At 43.3% G+C, this 19,474-nt stretch overlaps 1 protein-coding gene across 1 annotated transcript in view; it reads left to right on the plus strand.

The window, feature by feature from the left end:
- LOC111868934 overlaps window positions 1-14,154 on the plus strand; it is a 116,861-nt gene extending 102,707 nt beyond the window's left edge. The window contains exon 5 of the mRNA XM_023860059.2: window positions 12,441-14,154. Within this exon, the coding sequence (XP_023715827.1) occupies window positions 12,441-12,885 (445 nt within the window). The 3' untranslated portion in view covers window positions 12,886-14,154. The remainder of the gene's footprint in view (window positions 1-12,440) is intronic.
- Window positions 14,155-19,474: the final 5,320 nt, after the last annotated feature.

The raw sequence follows: 19,474 nt of genomic DNA on the forward strand, positions 1-19,474 counted from the left end.
CCCCCCCCCCCGGCGGGCGGCATTTGCGCACCATTTCTGATATTCGTGAGGACGTGACGTCAGCATCTACAGGGTGATGCGCCCGAAACCTTACCTAATAGAAGAAACTTTGTTTTGTATCTCAGTGTACGTTGGGTGTAGCATGTCCATCCGTAAGTAACCACCGCCACCCACTCGTGGAGCTGAGCCTTTCATGAGAAGCCGCCAGTTGAGCAGCTACTCAAGAACTTCTCAGCATTTTATGGAACCCGAAGGTTCATTACCGTGTTCACAAGAGCCATCCACTGGTCCATATCCTGAGCCACATCAATTCAATCCATACCATCTTACCCTATCTTTCTCAAGATTCCTTAAGTAAGGAACTTCACGAAGGATAGAGTTTGTTGGATTGAGCAGGATCGCCCCACATGTTATACTGCCAGCACAACAATGCAGGATACCTGAGATTGTTGACTGAGGCGCGGGTTCAGAACACTGCAGGATACCTGAGCATGTTGACTGAGGCGTGTGTTCAGAACACTGCAGGATACCTGAGGATGTTGACTGCGGCGTGTGTTCAGAATAGTGCAGGATACGTGAGCATGTTGACTGAGGCGTGTGTTCAGAACACTGCAGGATACCTGAGCATGTTGACTGCGGAGTGTGTTCAGAACAGTGCAGGATACATGAGCATGTTGACTGAGGCGTGTGTTCAGAACACTGCAGGTACCTGAGCATACTTCTCGAATCCTCGTTATATGTTCCGTGAGATATGGAGTACTGTGTTTTCTGTTTGAATACGGTTCATACGATTCGCGTGGAATTTGTTCTGAGCTCACGGGTATTCGGTTCAGGTCGAGGAAACCTACCGTATTTGCAGTTGTAGACTCGCACCGTACGTTTTACACGAACTAAACACAGATGGCTCTGGAAATGTGGATAGGAAGGGTAGAACTTTTATTTCACCGAAGGAGTATCCGTTTTGCTTTCTCCGTACGACGCCAGACGCGATGACCTTTGTATGAGATAGGCCTGCTAGTAGTTTCATGAATATTTTTATTCCTCGTTCGGAGTGTTTCGATTTCAGTGTCATGATGGACTCCTGTGATATTTTTTCGTTGAAAATATGAAAACATATTCTGAAGTGAACGTACTTATTGAACTTAGTCAGTGTGGCATTGAATCTAGGTCACTGTCAGTTCAGCTTTGTAGCTCAGTCACTATAGTGACTACGCTGCGGACTGAATGACTGAAGAGATTTTCTCTTCTCCGAAATGTCCTGACTGACTGTGAGCACCAGACGGTATCCTGTCCACGCGGGCAAATTGGGAGGCACGTGAAGCTAGCCACTCACCCCCCCGTCTAGTAGAGGTACACCACCGCCCCCCATACATCTGAACTAACTGGAAATATAACCTAACCTTTATCTTAGTATAGGAGCGGGGTAGCGCAGTCGGTATAGCGACTGGCTACGGGCTGCACGACCGAGGAGTCGGGGGTTCCAGTCCCGGTAGGGTCAGGAATTTTCTCTTCTCCACATCGTCCAGACCGGCTCTGGGAACCACCCAGCCTCCTATCCAGTTGGTACCAGGGGCTCTTTCCCGGGGGTAATGGGGCCGGGCCTTGAAGCTGACCACTCACCTCCAGGTAGTGCCGAGGTCAAGAAATTGTGGATCTATACATCGACTCCCCCATACGCCTTCATGGCGTAGTGCTTAATTAGTTAAGCACAGGGGCAACTTTACCTTGCGCAGTGTAAGGGGAAGTCCCGTTGGGAAGGAGAGCAGATTATTGAACCCCATGAAGCAGTGCTCTTCTTCAGAAGGTAACCGCCATTGGGCGACTCAAATTTCTCGACCTTTATGGAACCCGAAAGTTCATCACCGTGTCTACAAAAGCCTGAACCGGATGAATCCATTCTACACCCTCGGGTCGAGGCTCACAGTGTTGGCAGTGAGAACCCTGCGGGGCCCCATAAACTGAGAGATAAGACATGGGAACACGTGACCAGGGTTGCCTCTTATCTAGAACTTGTTGCTGCGGTATTCTGAATACTGACTCGCGAATTTGCGTAGCTGGGAAATCACAATTCCCTTAGCAACAGACGAGATTCGCGGCCCATGTAGCACGCATGGGATATGAGAAATGCATGCAAAATGGTGATCTGGAATCCTGAATGGAAGAGACCGCTTGAAAGACTTGGACATAGATGAGAAAATCATACTGTCACGTGATTGAGTGACTATAGACGGGGTTTGGGTTGGTAATTAGATTTATTGCACACTTATACAACTGGTTAACTACACTTCATAAATCATTATAATACACACTAGGCCATCTCAGTCTGTTTATCTTCGCTAGCCGTTGCTTGGTAGCGGCTTCCAACGGCGGATGTTCCTCTTCCTTTGGGTTCCCGAACTTTCCCCCGTCTCCGCTACCAGCTTCTAGCAGCAACAGTTCACAACAGTTGAACTTCAGCGGTTATCTAACTCAGCAACCAACTCACAGACTACTTCCACGGACTTGGCCTGCTTATGGTATCTTAGCACGGACTCCACAGATAACACCGATCCTCTGTTGCATTGCAGTTGTTGACGTGGAAGTACGTTTGTTTGCGGAGCCGTTACTTAGCGCCCTCTTTTTGTATAGTTGCTTATTTCGCGATGGCTGCATAGCAGCGGGTCTTCATGCCAAAATATCCTAATGGATCTTGTAGGATTCATCTGGCTCAGGGTAGAGATCAGTGGCTGTCTCTTGTGAACACGGCAATGGATCTTTGGGGTAAATAAAAGTCCTGTTAGCTTCTCTAAGTGTCAACCATTGACTGGGGTTAGTAATAACCCTTTGAAGAATGAAAATCGTGAAAATTAAATTTAAAACTTCAGTTGCCCCTCTCCGGAGGAAAGAAACCATTAGGAAGACTGAGACGCAGATGGGATGTTGATATTAACATTGATCTAAGAGAAATATGATTAGTGTAGACTGGATTGAACTGGCTTAGAATAGGGACACCTTCGGGGTCAGTAAAATTCTGGTAATTTCATGAGTAGCCGAGCGAGGACTCTGCTCCATGCAGTTAGTTCCCACCTCACAGAAAACACAGGCGAATCCATTCATACTGTTAGGGAAATGGTCACTGTTTATTGTGAGAACCGTACGAAGCTTAGAGCTACACGCTGTGGGAAGAATTAAAAGCGCCCTAGTAACCTCTGCTCTAAAGGTTTAACTTCGTGTGACTGCCGTTGCAGGTAACAGACGTCGCTTTTTTGCGACTGTGTTTAAACGAACTGATTTGTCTGTGAGAGAGTTGGTTGAATGGAGGTGTAACGGAAAGGTTTGGGGGGGGACAGAGGGGCGGGTTTCTCTTTTGTGGGGTGGCTTCTGTAACTGCCGGAAAACAGGACTATCCCCCCCCCCTTGTGAATGTGTACGGCACAGATCCATTGGACGCGAGAGCGAATAAGGGTAATCCCCTCTTTTAATGTAACCGTGAGTGGAATTCAGGCCAAGAGGCGCACCGCATTTCACGACTGCAGATTGCTGTTGTCAGCGCATGAGTGTGCCCTCACCTGAGCTTGACACAGTGAATTCTCCCACAAATTCCATATATTCTGACACTTTAAAGCACAGTGGTAACTCTATCTACCACCTGTTTAAAGTTAACTGAATTTTGCCCACAAAATGTATATATGGATTTCAAATGATTATCAAAATGAACAGTGATTATTTCCCTCTGCAGTTGGTCTTTGTGACAGAGGCACACTCTGTTCCTCTCTGCTGTAGAAACTAACTTTAACGCACTTCCATGGATGTCTTGCATTAGATCAGAAAGACGAGCGTGCGAAGCCTGCAAAGCCTTCAAACAAACGCGATGTGCCCCCACAAATTTTCCCTTCTCACGCAGGCTTGTCCCCAATCAGCTCTCAAAGGCTTAACGAAACCGAAGGAAGAAGCTCCGAGTCGCGTGCTCACGGTAGCTCGCTGCCTTTAATTCTTTACTCGAACATTTTGATCTTTTCTTGATTCAGCTAACGGCGTTTTTATTAACTCTTACTTTTGAAATTTCCATCTTGTCAGTAATTGCCAATTGTACATCCAGACTTGTCAGTAATTGCGAATTGTTCATCCAAACTTGTCAGTAATTGCTAATTGTACATCCAGACTGGTCAGTAATTGCTAATTGTACATCCAGACTTGTCAGTAATTGCGAATGGTACATCCAGACTTGTCAGTAATTGCTAATTGTACATCCAGACTTGTCAGTAATTGCGAATTAGCCATTCCAACTTGTAATTTCGATTTGTTCATCCGAACTTGTCAGTAATTGCTAATTGTACATCCCAATTTTTGGGATCGCAGTAGCGTAGTTGGTCGAGACACTATGCTACACGCCGGAAGGTCGCAGGTTTCAATCCCGATGAAATCATTGACCTACTCTGCCGCACTATGGCCCTGGTGTCGACTCAGCCTCTTAACAGAAATGAGTACCAGGAATCTTCATGGGGGTAAAGGGCGGCCGGCGCGTAACGCTGAGAACCTTTCCGCCATCTATGAGCCGATTGTCTAGAAAATGCGAGAGCCTCGACGTCCTGTTACAGGGATACCTTTACTTACTTCTTTTTTTTTTTTACATCCGAAGATCTCAGTAGTTGCCAATTGCCCATTCCACGTTGTCGGTAATTGCCAATTGTGCATCCCAACCTATCAATAATTGCTCTTGTGTTCGAGTAGCGGCTGTCACTGCAGTAGGTCAGGAGTGCTGTTGAGGATTCGGACGTGACGATATTCCAGGATTGGACGCCAGCCAGTCGAGACGGCGGGCGAAGTGGGCGGTGCGCCATTGTGGTACTATCGTTCTGTGTCATGATTATTTATGTACCAACATGTGATGGACTGTATTCATGAGAATGACAGAGCCGTTGAAAAGGGAATATAGTTTTCGCTATCACCGCTGTATAGCCGTTGCAAACATCGTCCCTGAAGAAGTGTCTGACGCACGCGCGTTGGTCCTGTTCGTCCTAGGGGTCGGCCATATTCAGATCGATATTGTGCACTCAGAGAAAGCCAGTGGTGTTGAGCAGAAGCGGGCGAAGTTGCATCGAAGTATCCAAGTGACCTCACTGTAATACCGCCGTATGTAAACACACTGTGGGCAGGCGTGCTGTGATGGTGCGCCCAAATTTAGACGAGAAGCTTACCGACCTCCAGCTGGGAACCAGAAGTCAGTGCAACACTTGAACCGCTAGGCGCATGTTCACTTGTTTTACGGTGCTGGTGGATTCATTTCAATTGTGCAACAGGAGATGCCGAGTATGACTGCTACGCACGGAGGAATCCTGTATTACGTAGTCAAGGTGCCGAAGGAAATGAGGTGGGTCACGGTGACGTTACGGTTACCCAAGCACAGGGCCTACCAACAGAACGTATTGGTGCAAGCCCGAAGTTCACCTGAGTATTTAATAATACAGTTCGTACCTCACAGAGAACATATATAAAGGTCACGCGGTTAATGATGTGTGGGGATCATACGGGGCACAGAAGTGCACTCTGTGAGCAAAATGTAGACATAATTGGTTAAGTAGTCAGTTCATTTCTGGTGTGCTATACGGGATGGCCAGCAGATACAATTGTATGCTATAAGAATCTTGCGTGTAGTCATGTAAGCGCGAACCAGCGTTTCGGAAGAACGTGATGCCTCCATCTTCAGAATCGATCCTGGAGAATATGTACTTTTGAAACGTCCGTATCCATCTGCAAGACTTGACGGTGTCAACTCAGAGGAGGCAAGAATGTGAATTACCGCTGTGAGGATATCAGAACTTGCGTATAGTTTTTATATTTTGAGCTGAAGCTTCTCCGGCGCCTTTCATTTCGTGCTGGAAGCCAAGTACTTGCAACAGCGCATGTTACGTAAGAGGGCTGCTGTCGCAAAATGTGTAATTATTTTTGTTGTACCGCGTTACATCAGCAGCGATTTTGTCAATAGGCAATGGTTTGTTGGGGTGGGAGTGAGGGTTGTGAATGAATATGCCTATCTTTTGTTGTTCTTCCGTGATCTGTGACGTTCCCGGTCGTATGAAGGTGAAAACGTCCATGATGTGATGACGCAATATGTTGGAATGAATGAACAAGGTTACATGGCAGCGTTTTGTGCCTTCAGCAAAGTTGGTCATGCTTTTAAAATGTGCCAGTTATATATGGACGTGCTGTATGACGTGTTTGCTTGACAGGCAGGAAATTAGCTTGTTTGTGTTAGATGAACACTGTTTGGTTAACTCCTTCAAAAACTCCGTCGTTAGTGTGAAACGCCCCGCGAAGTTAAGTCGTACCAGCAAGCCAGCTTATATCGGGAGATAATGCTGTATGTAACCCTCTTCATAATATCTAGGAACTATGCTACCGTCAACACAACAAATATTTCCGTATTGCATTTAGATCTTTATATACTGCGACATGTTTCGGGCATACATGACCATCATCAGGTGGGAATACGTATAGTTATATCGGTGCAACGCGTCATATTGAATATTAACATAAAAACTTTGCCTCAGATTGGTGTGTAGTTAAAATAGCAAATACATGATTAAAAATAAAAAGATAGTAATAAATAAGGGTGTACTACATATAAAATGTTGAAAATATTATTAAAAAATATTAAAGTGTATATTATATAGAGTATTTAGCTGTTAGAGGGTATTAAGAAATATATGTAGGTGGGTTAGCGATCCAGCTAGAATATTTATATTAAGGGGATATCCTGCTACAGTGTAGAAATTGGGCGTGTGTTTTGCGTATGTCTTGTTGCGGAAATTCTACGTAATAAGCCCGGTATGTGAGGCCCATGGACACGTTTTTCGATGATGTGACCATGGCATTGTCATGTGTGACCGAAACATGTTGCAGTGTGTTTGTGTCTCTGAAACACAACAGGATGCAACCTGTGAAATTAAACCGCTTCATAACCCTTTAAAGGGTGACGTGTATATGAATGGTATTTAAAAATTCGGTTCGTACCTCACAGGGGACACTACGCCGATAATCGCTCTTTATTGTGAGAGCCGTGCGAAACACGCAGATACACTTCTTGAGCAGAATGCGGAGTTTCTGATGCTAAAGCGGATGGTACATATTATAACCACTGCGATTTTAAGGGTTAATTACCTGCGTGGGAAACTCAGGTTGAACCTGTGCTGTGCGGTGATTACGTTAGTGCCAGCTTTGGGGTCATATTTGCGTTACTCGAACAGCGGGGCTCACAAAATCGTAAAGTTGAATTTGGAAGCTGTGCGTTCTAGAACCGAGGAGGCTATTTTGAAGTTACATTCATATTTTAATTTAAATTCGGAGAATGCTTGCTACCACGCAGTTTATCAGTGTTCTGTAATGCACCTCCTGTCTAAAAAACTGATTAAAATGTAATTAAAAAAAAGTAAAGATATCCATGTAACAGGTTATGAAGGCCCGTAAGGTTTTGAGGCGTCGAAGCTCCCACATTTTCTAAACAGTCGGCTCACAGATGGTGGTGAGGTCAGTCTCAAGCGCCGGCCGCCCTTTACCCCGAGGAATATTCCTGGTACTCATTTCTGTTAGAGGCTGAGTCGACCCCAGGGTCATAGTGCGGCTGGAAGGATTAGAAAACTGAAATTTTGTCCCTTTTATTGTGGGTATGACATTTTTCTCTCGCCGTTAGGAGAACAGACACTGCCATACCTGTCGTGGCCAAATAATTTGTAATTAAGTTAAACATGCAGTTTTGTGTTTACTGCTGCTGGGTTCCGGAAGTTGCACGGCTTATGGATGCTCGTTTCTTTTAATAAAAGGGGGAGGGGAGGGGAGTTGTATGTTCCGTTTACCTTTGGAGAGCACAGATTATGTTCAGCGGGCCTATGCAATAAACATTTAATGCGACCGGTAGATCCGACGGGTCATGAAACCGGGGACATTGACGGCGAAAGTGTTTCGAACTAAGAGGGAGAGAGTAACGGGGAAGGAGAAAAATTCGTAATACGGAGCTTCATAATTTGTACTCTTCAGGACAGAGTATTGGGGTCAGAAGACGAAGAGTATGGCGTGAACAGGGCACATAGCACGCAGTGGATCCATGACAAATGAATACAAAATTTTCACTACAGGCACCTTTTGAAAACAGCAAGACACCGAACAGGCTGGTATAAGGGTAACGCTGTAGAATTTTATTCGGGAGATTCCAGTTCGAATCCCAGCCAGGGCATCAGCTATTCGTGGATACCCTCAGCCCCTTCAAACAAATTGCGGGATAGTAACTTAAATTAGGCTACGACCGTTTCCTTCCACATCCTCCCCAGTTCATAACTCACTAATAGTACCGCTGGACATGACGCAGGCCGAGGTAGGACAGCGTCGGTAAGTGAACCCCAGTCCAGTCTGTGAAACGCGCGCGCTGCTGCGTATCCCCCCCCCAAAGCCATTTTTAGACCTGACGGAAATTTGGGCGTAACTAATGGACTTGAGAAGATGGAAGGGTGGGGGGGGGTGGATGTCGTCACAAGTATCCGATGTATGTAGAAATTCGATCGAGTCGAGACTGAGTTCGGAAAGTTACCTCACACTTCCTTGTTCTGAAACGTGTAAATGAAATTTTTGTTTGTCGACTGGGAGAATTGACATTGACAGCCTGGTGTGTTTGTAAGCCATGTCCAGTGTTGTGAATTGCCCTTGCTTCTCTCTGTAAGGCCGTGTGTTGGGTAGCTGTTTGCATTGCTCTGGCATCCATATTTGCTCATATAATTTAATTATGTAATGAATCTTAACGTTTTGGCCTGTCTGTGAAGATAAGAGCAGTTTTGTTTGTATTTATTGTTACGTTGCAACATCGCGTTGCAGTAGCAAGTAAATAACTCCATGGAACAGAGAAGTTAACAGTCGCTCTGGCATTCAACAAATTCCCTGTGTTTTATGACACCCAAAGGTTCATTACCTTCTCCAAAGAGACCACCGCCGACCCCTATCCTGAATTACACGAATCCAGTCCAACCCCCCACCCCAAAATCCTATTTTTCTTAGATCCATTTTAATATCCTCCCATCCACGCGTTTTGGTCATCTCGTCGGCTTTTAAGACATTTTGTATATACATTTCACAAAAAAAAAAAAAGTAATGAAAATTTNCGATTATGTGAGAAATGAAGAAGTGTTAATTAGAGTCAGTGAGCAGAGGAATATCCTACATGAAATAAGAAAACGGAAGGCTAATTGGATTGGTCATGTTTTACGCAGAAACTGCCTTCTAAAAGAAGCTATCGAAGGAAAGATAGATGGGCGGATAGAAGTGACAAGAAGACGAGGAAGAAGACGTAAGAAGATGCTGGATGACCTTGGGGACAGAAGAGGATACTGTCATTTGAAGGAGAAAGCTCTAGATCGCATTAAGTGGAGGAATTGTTTTGGAAGAGACTGTGGACCTGTCGTCTTGACAGATTACTGATGATGATGATGATGATTTCACATCACACGCATGCGTGCTACACTCCCGCCCACCTCACTCTCCTTGACTTAATCATCCCGATAATATTTATTGAAGAGCACAAATTATGAAGCTCCTCGGTATGCATTACCCCTTCCAGATGCCCCCAGTCACGGGTCCTCAAGATGGCAGCCACTGCGTGTTAGTGAGGTGTGAGTGGCTTGACAATGAAAGAGGAAGTAGTGGTGTGGGTGGGTCCAAATCTCTTTGTCCGGGATACGAACGGAGGAGGAGCTGAGTGAAACTGCGCAAGTTCTCAAAATTGAAGTCTCTGAAAACACATTAAATTCCCCTGATCCCGGGTTCTGTCACTGTAGCCAGTTTTCGCATTAGACAGGTTCTGTGGCCACGGGAAGGCGTTACGTGTTTAGTACTCGTACTTGAGGGTCTCACTGCGGTGGTTATGAAGAGCACTATCTTCTGGGATATAACACCATGTAGTCCGTTGAAAGTCAGCCGACGTTTCGGAGTCTTGCAATTTGCTTTCACGTTGGTAACTTGCTCAGCTTATTCGACCTTGAAGGTGAAGACGATATATTCCTCCGAAACCTCGGTTGATTTTCAGCGGACTACACAGCGCTATAACCCAGAAGATGGTTCTCTTCGGGAGGTTACATCGATCGGCCCCCTCCAAATCTCCCACCAGCTGTCGCTCCCCCCGCCAGTCTTCTATCCGTTCAGTTCACTTGGGCGTCGGTATAAACTGTGTATAAATCATCTTTGAGGTATCGTCGTCAGCAAATAGTGACGTAGATTATTACGTCATCGATAGAAAGTCAGCATCCGATGGGAGCCAAACCGCGATATTGGGGATCTTGTTGGATACATGAAGTTGCTACTCCGGGCATGACAGAATTGTTTTAGACACACAGTAGGGATAACTTATGCTAGGTACGAGCGTTTTGGGCAGGTTAACATAGGCCAGACAGGGCAACAGCAGGCAGAAAGTGAGAAGCCTCGAATGTTGTCATGCCCACCATTCGCGGAATGTTTTTCCGCGGTGTGACTCTAACCGTGAGCGGAAGTGGTCCCCGAAGCTCTGACCTGCGCAGGACAGCCAGTAGTGGTTCTGAAACCGGGAAGGAAGGAATTCGTTTTCTGTGGTGTTACAGGCCAAAGCAGACCTTGACCTTCTATATCGCCCCCTGTCCAGCTGTTTTTGCTTCCACCCACAGATTCGACGAATTCGCTGGTCTCGTCCCACGTTTCGTAACCATCTTGTACCTGGTCTTCCTATTCTTCTAATGTCCCTTGGTTTGGAAACCGCTTGGGGCATTTTATTTGTTGGGTTTCACTTGTCTTGTCTACTCGGAAATTGCTGGAGCGTGTAAATCGGTTCACTGGCCCATGGTCGCCTGCAGGGAGGGGCCCCGCCACTCCCTGAATTTTANATTTTAACTATTTGTAATTATTTTAATTAACTGGAACGTGGCTATCTTGGACAAAGTGAAGTTTTGTGTGTTGGTGATTTCTTTTTCTACTATAAATGCCTCTGATGATGGCTCCGTGGTGAGCCGAAACATGTAAGGCAGGTGCTGACGAGGTGGAAAACTTAAAAAAGTGTCACATTTGACGGAAGGAACTTGATTGTTAATTGGTTAGTGTGACGGACCAGAATGAAAGACCTTAAACTTAAGCAAATTTCTTTGTAGTCCTTCTGTGGGAAGAAATCCCGAAGTGTAGCTAACATTGTGTGCAGGTGCTCAACGTCACAACTTTGAACTACCTCTTGAGGGCCCAATAGTTCGCTTGTAAGTTTCACTTCATAAGAAGGGAGGTCCAGTCAGTATCTGATGATCATGAGGTCAGTGGAGTATGGAATCTCCATCACCAAGACGTCATGCAACTTCTTGGGGAACTACTTCCTGACAAGAATTTTACCCCAGAAGCATGACAGAAGTGATGTAGAACTTGGCATAACAATTGCTTATGAAAATGTGATAATTCTGATGTAATTTTGTACTTTTTAAGCCCCTCGTCATTCCCAAGTCATTTTCACAGACGTTTTGGTATGACAGATCATTGGAGTTCTTAATTGGTTGTAAATTGTAAGCTGAAAAGAAACTGTGTTCCATAAAATGAAAAACAGACAAACCAAAATCAGTTTGAAGAAAGCAGTCTTCTGGGATATGGCACTGTGTATATGTGGTGTTAACCGACGTTTCGGAGGAACGTATCGCCTCCATCTTCAGGGTAGAAGGAAAAATATAAGAAAGCCACAAGCGAAGAGACCGTAAGAACCGGTAAAAGCAGACGTTTGCCCACGTAATAAGAACCGTACTTAATATTTTTGAATGACATACATCCAGAAGCTTATAGTAGATTAGTCGGTCTGGAGGGAAAGTGAAGGGATAAAATTGTACAAAAGTTAGGGAACTAGGAGGCCATAAGCTCACCTCTGCACTTCCCAGAAGGCGGGCACAGCCAGTGAGTCTGTCAGACCTGTCACACTGGAGCATCAGTGTAAATAAAAAGATGCTTATATATATATTAACCATTTGAAGTGCCAAGTGCTTGTACATAATATTTAAAATCCAAAGCACCTACTTCTCAGTCAACACACTCTTCCATTATAAAGACCAATTAGTTAATACAGTTTGGGAAATTGACCACTGTTTATTGTGAAAAGCATAGGAAGCACACAAATTAACTCTGTGAACAAAATACAAATGCAGAGTTTTTTAATTTCAAGCAGTGGTACATACAGGCAAGTAACCAGAGTGCCCCAGAATGGTTACAAAGTGCAAGAGTTGTCTTCTTAACTCCTGATATATTGCTAGTTAGAATCTAAATGAATCATGGGAACAGATTGGGATTAGAAATGTATTTAGTTTTTTGAGTATGTCATGAAGGTGACTGTACCAGATTTAAAAAATTTCGCAGAGAACGTAATGATGATGGTTATTAAGGATATAAATAGAATTGTGTGTCTATATATATTTTTTTTTTTCGTTTTTCAGCACTGACAGTGGGTGGGATAACCCATTTCGACCTGATGGTGACCTGAGCCGGGAAGCCGACGAGATAGTCGAAATGATAAAGGGTGGCAAACCGATCACACCAACCCCAGGCAGCGCGGCTCCCAAACTGCCATCCGTGACAGATTCTGAAGGACACGACCAGGCAGATCATCACAGTGCTGCATCTTCACCTGTTGCAACGCCTGCCAGTACGGCGGATGTCGTGTCTCCATTGTCACAATCTGCACCTCTGGGAGCCTCGAAGCAAAACAATGGAAACAAAATTGGAGCCAATGGAAACGCTCCATGCTCTGATGAGAAGTCAGCAGCAGCAGGAGCAGTGGAAGTCCAGCATGGAACAGTGGTCCCAGCAAGTGACGCATCGCAAGTAGAACACGTAGTCATCAAGAAAAAGCCAAAGTGCAAGTGCTGTGTGATCCAGTAAGCCTCCGAACACGAGTAGCAGCGCTACTGTGACTGCCAGGGTACACACAAACACACTCTCACTACCAACTTGGTTTTCATGTGTGTCTGGTTTTGCATAATGCCCACACGTTGCAGTTTAGTGAGCCTGGACTCTTGTTCTTCACATGATATTTTTAATCCCTCTTTGTTCATGTTCTGTAAAATGTTATGTTTTTATATTATTCTGCTGCTTCTGCTATGTAATACTTGGTAAGGGGCATTTAGTTATGTTTAACCACTGGATATAGGGGAGTGTGTTTGGCTGTGTAACTGTGAATGCGTACACTTGTCGGAGAAACTGCGGGTACAATTTCTAGTGCTAATTCAATGTGTATAAGATAATGAAAACTTGAACCAAGGAAATGTACAGTCCTGTCTGTCTGTGCAGTGCATTCTCTTCGCTTGTGCTTTTAAAAGGATACACATGCGTAACATACAGATATGCGCTTCATTACAAAGACTGGGTTTTGTTCAGCATTTCTTTTTTGGAAAAATGGATATTTTAGAAAATTTTTGTAGGAAAAATCTGTGGACCTGTTGTGCACATTTGGAGCGGTTGAGGCAAGATCCTGTCCATTTCTTCTCAGCAATTTGAGCTACAGCCCATCTCTTACCTGCATAAATATAGAACAACACAGCAGAGGTGCTTTATTGTGTAGTTTACACTCTGGCAGGCAGAGGACGGATCAGATGAGCAGTAACACTTCGGAAGGCTGTGGAAGTGGACCTGAAACTTAACAGACAAAAGGGCATCTGCCACATATCTTAATGTTAATGTAGCCCAGTGTGATCACATGTAACTGCATGAATTGGAAAGTCATTAAGAAACAGACAATCAGATGTGATGAGGACCAGAGATAGAATTTCTCGTTTGTTTACTGAGATTGATTTTGTAATCAACATTTTGTTGCTGGAGCTTTTAAAACCGTGTCTTAATATTACAGTAACCTGTACAGAGCAGCTATCTGATTGGGTCAACTTTTATGTAAACCTGCTTTCTCATTAACTTTTTATTTTATGGATTAATGTTATCAAAATAAGAGGCAGCAATTCAGATTGTGTTCCTCTGCACTGTGACACTGAGTATCCTAGTAGATGGGTAACAGCGTTTTAGAGGAACATACTGCTTCCATCTTCAGGGTTGAAGTGCAGTGTGTTCCTCAAGATCATTGATATTCACCTGGAAGGTACACGGTGTCACAATCAGAAGACTACACTCTGAGCAGTCACTGCCATGAAAACCTGAAAACTTATATGAGTAGTGATTCCTCCTTTCTACGTCGAAATAAATACAGACTCTCCATGCAAGCCTTCCTAAACCAAATCCAGAGAACCGTACACAGAAATACTCACTCATAAGAGAGTGTATGACTGAAAGAACTGGAGAATGGAGCAGATGTCCGACACAAATCACATGCCTGGGAATCAAGATTGTAAATCAGTAAATTGACTGGACCAGGTTTGATTCCTAATAGGGGCAAAGATCTTTGTGTTTACCACTACTTTCAGCTAGACCTTGGGGCCCATCCAGCTTCCTGCCTGGTGGTACTTAGGACCCTCTCCATGGGAGTGAATTGGCTCGGACCTGAAGCTGTCTACTTTACTGCGTCTAATGCTGTGGTTAAGAATGGTGTTATTCTTTCACTCATCTTTGTCTTCATGGCTTGATGCTTGATTAAGTGCAAGGACAACTTTCACTTTGTACCCTAACTAATGAAGTCCTTTCTAGTAATGGTTTGGCCTAAATTCCAAGTTTAGTGATGGACATTTATTATTATTATTATTATTATTATTATTATTATTATTATTATTATTATTGGAGGGGGTGGGTTTCCCCATGCACTGCGACTAGTAGTCTATTGTACGTCCCCCTTTGATGTTCTACCAGTCTCTGTACCCTACCGGTACTGGTGCGTGCCATCAGCCCTGACTTAGCCAGCGAGTTCGGCCTCTACTGGTGCAGCGGTACCTGATGCTTCCCCCATCTACCAGAGGCGTCAGAAACTTGTTGGGCGGTAAATGTCCGATAATTTGGCTCAGAGGCCTCCTTGAGACATGAGGTTCTTTTACATGCTGTAAAGCTATGACATGGGACTCACGGCTTAAAGTCCCTCCCGGAGGACTTGTTCCCTGAATTTTCCCGCCCTTAAAAATTCCATGACCTCCGCCGGGTTTGAACCCGTGTACCATGAGTCATGAGGTGGGAACGTTACTTCTAGACTACGGAGGCCGCTTAGTGATGGACATAATATCACAGGAGAAGCGTGACGTGATGGAAGCCTCGCACTGGATCCATCCTCGCTCAAATAACCGTGACTTTGATGTTACAGTGATTGTGAAGCTCAGTTTAACCCTTTGAAGGCTCAGATTCATGTAGATAACAATTAAAAATTCAGTAGCAGACCCTCTTCGGTCATTCATAATTTTTAATAGATAAACCAACACATTTTTTAAATCCGTCAATGAAATTGAGAGAGATGTAATTATAATAAAATATTTTGGACACTGCAAAAGCCACGGTCTTTAGTATGAAATGCAGAAGACAGACTCAAAAGTATACACGTATATCAATAGCTGGTAGTGAGATTCTCAAGCAAGTTCACATTGCCGCTGGAGGCGCATGTTGAAGTGGCTAGAGTTAGCATAAACTGTTCATGTTGTAAATTTGAGTTACTAGGTTTCATGGTTTTCTTATTGTTTACATCAGTTTGCTAGCAAGTTCTGATTAATGGTGTGTGTTTTGATTTTTGTTGAATTGAAATTTTTCTTTAGGGTACACTCTTGCATGGTGAAGTTTACTGAGTTCTGGGGTGTGACACGGTGTATGTAAGTACTCTTCTGCCCTGAAGATGGGGGCTGGATACTCATTTGAAATGTCAGTAAACTTGTGTAAGGCTACACAGTTTTCACATCCCAGAAGGAAATTTTCTTTATTCATACAGAGTGTTTCATCTTTCCTTAAGTCAGCTGTTTGTTCAGCTACTGGGAACAGGCCCTTGTTTCTAACTGGTGGTAATTCACTCATTACAGGTGAAAGAAATTGTGGCAGATTATGGTAACAGTGAGTCCTGTATGAAGAACAAAATGGGAATCCGTTTGTTACTGTACAAATTAACAAAAAAGTGTATATATTTGGAGCTGGGATTGCTCAGTCACTATAGTGACTTTCCTACCAGCTAGGTGACAGTTAATCGTGGCTTGAAGCCCAGCAGGACCAAGGAATTTTTCTCTTCTCCATAGCGTCCAGACAAGCTCTGGATCCCACATGGCTTCCTATCCAGTGGCTACCAGATATTCATTCCCTACAGGTACAGCGGCTGGAGCTTGAAGCTAGACATTCACTGTATCTAGTGCATATAGTTGTACCTGCGCTGCTTCATATGTCTTCATGGCATGGTGCTTGATTGAGCACAGGTATTTTTTCCTTCTGCTTTTACCTTTACACATCCGAAACATTTTAAGAAGACAGTGTAATCCATGGAAATTGAGTGCAAGAGCATATAGAAAGAACAGTGGGAGTACACAGTAGTTCCATGTGCATTCTCTGAGGTTCCCTTGGTCTTTCTCCTTATTCACTGGTGATGCAAATCTGGATGACAAAATGAATTTCTTGTACTGCTGACTGTGATACAAATCAAGTATTGAATGTACCTCTGAAGTATTTTCAAATCCATTCCTTCATTGGCCCTTATTAACCTTCTGGCTGCTATGTCCTATATCAGCATAATACATGATGCAGTATCTAAAAATGGAATGCATGTCATTTACATACCGAATCACTGTCTTTAAAAAATTTGTTTATAAAAATCGGTTTACTATTTGGCGTAACCTATGTATTTTACTTAGCAGGAGAAAGATAGACTAATGAGTACCAATAGCCAGTTTTGTTATGAACGCAAATACACTACCTGCAGTCAGAAAAAAAGAAAATTGTCCTTTATTTTGTTGGATATTTCACCATATTTTCACATGATTTTAGTGACTGCAGATGGGTTCTGGATTGATGACCTGATTTATTGGACACACTGATGCAGCACGTTACTAAAATTTATGGTTCACTATTACACACACTAGTATCCACAGTCATATCTTCACTGCCGTTGCTTGGTGGTGGCTTTCAACTGAGGACATTTCCCTTCCTCTGAGTTACCAAATGGTCCTGAGTCTCAGCTACCAGCTTCTAACATCAACAGCTCAGAACAACTGAACCCCTGCAGTTCTCTAACTCACTTTAGATTCTGCTTGTTGCAACTGCTGGGCTTGAATTTGGGCTGCAGTCTCTGCCTGGTGGAACTGTTGGCATGATCATAGGCTGGAAACCCTGCATTCAAAGTCTTTGGGGCCTTGTACTTGCTAAGACTACAAACTCCTGGATCAACGTGCACATCACAATTTCATCATTTTTCCCCATCCTGTTTCCTGTTCTATAGCCTTCCCCTGACATAACTGAATGTGGTTAGTATAAAGCCATATAATAAGAACCTGATAACATCAACATTTTGTCCAGCGGCTTTACATTTCTTGAAGGAATCCTGCAAAATTTGTGGTGTGTACCCAGAACACTGCAATTATTCGTACAACTCCCATGTTCCAGTATGATGTTGGCAACAGCTTCCATTGCATGGCTGGGAATGGAGGTTGTGAGAGAAGTTGGTTTGAGGGCGAAGATGTGCACCGGTTTAAGGCAAGAGGTGGAAAGGTAACTTTCTGCATTGGGCTATCGCACCATAATAAGCATCCTGTCAATAAAGTAATCATTGCTAATAAACACGATGAATATGTTTACATTTTACTTCTTGTAAGATTTGAGGATTTCACGGCGGTGACTATGAAGAAAGCAGTCTTCTGGGATTGGGCACCGTGTATATGTGGTGTTAACCGACGTTTCGGAGGAACGNTCTTAATTGAAACTCTTCTGTCTACTATGGAAATTCAGTGTATCCGATGGATGTTGGTGAATGTGCACAGAGTGTGAATGGGTTCTGGTTGCCACAGATACGCAGTATGACTATAGACGGGTTTTGGATTGATGACTAAATTTATTGAACTCTTCGATACAGGGTGTGACTACACTTTACAGTTAAGTATTACACACTCTTCACTTTTCCTGCTTATAACGTCTCGGGTTGGGCCGCGTAGAAAACACAATTCTGTTGTTACTGTTTACAAGCTGGTGCCTAGGAACAGATGTTGTATAGTTGGTTATTTTGTGGTTGTTGCCTAGCAATGGGTCTAGATGCCACAGTATTATAAGATACTATATGCAATAAATATAGATCTTAATTAGATATATGTTTTATATTGCGTGTAAATTTATTTGTATAATAATCCATTTCTAAGTAAATTTATAATTTTCAATTTATGGACCATGCAAAAGTATGTTTTATATATGCCAAAATTCTGGGATCTAACATAATTCAGTCTGATAGGTATGAACATTTTGGAGGAACCTGCTGTCTTCTCTCAAATAAGCAGCTTGTAAAGTTCTGGAAGGGCAGCTACATCTATTCCAAGATTCAGTGAACACTTTCTGGCAAAAGTGGACTCTGCGGTACTAATTCAGGTGCTCCTTCCAATGGCATTGATTACTGTCAGCATTCGCTGCTGTAACCACTCACAATTTATTTATTTTACTCATTTTTTGTATTTTATATAATGACATATAGAGTATGTAGCGTTGGATTTTAGTATGTGATTATGGGTGAATAATGAACTGAAGAGGATCTGGAAGGAAGAAGTCGTGGCCTACTGGTGGTATGATCCTATTATTTGCCTCAAAGGGAGGAAGAAAACCACTAGAAACCTATGAAGTTAACTGCATTCCCATGAGAGATTTGAAGTCTCTACCTCCTGACTAGCATTGCTAGTACACCAAACTTCTTGGTGACTACCAAGTGTGTATATTTGGATTATTAAGTATGTATGAAATGGTGAACTGCAAACTTGATTGATGAAATTTACTCTTTGCTGTTGCAGAATAATAATATATGTTGTGATAATAAATTTCCCTTTACCACACTCTCTGGCTATGCCGCTGTTGTTGAGAGCAATAAAGAGAGAAAATGTGTTCTCAACAAGTACGGTATGTTTTCTTTAGGTATTATTTACTGAAGGGAAGGGATTTAGAAGAAAGAGTTGTGTCATAATTGAGGTACAATCATGACATCTGACTGGAGGGATCAAGGAAAACCACCAAAAGAAAAGGCTGGTGTCCTAGCCGAGATTTGAACTGAGTACCAAATAAAAGTCTAGAGCATTGCCTTATAGCAACCCCGTTAGTAAGTATGAAACCTATATTGAATGAAACTGCCCTTCAGATACATTACTGGTGACAGTTATGTTAATTGTAGTATAATTAAAGAATCTGGTAACTTTCAATTGAAATTATCTATGGGCAAGTCTGTTACCACATTCCAGGTTTGTGTCTGTGAGTCTAATGAGATGACTGATGTAGAAGTACATACAAAGAGATTGACATATATATATCTATATTCATTTCTTGCCGCAGTGAAGCAGGAAAAATCATTTATGTTTGAAAGTATTGCATATTTAGGAATGTCAGCAACTTA

Source organism: Cryptotermes secundus, unplaced genomic scaffold (genome assembly GCF_002891405.2).
Source record: "Cryptotermes secundus unplaced genomic scaffold, Csec_1.0 scaffold976, whole genome shotgun sequence".
Classification (NCBI taxonomy): Eukaryota; Metazoa; Arthropoda; class Insecta; order Blattodea; family Kalotermitidae; genus Cryptotermes; species Cryptotermes secundus.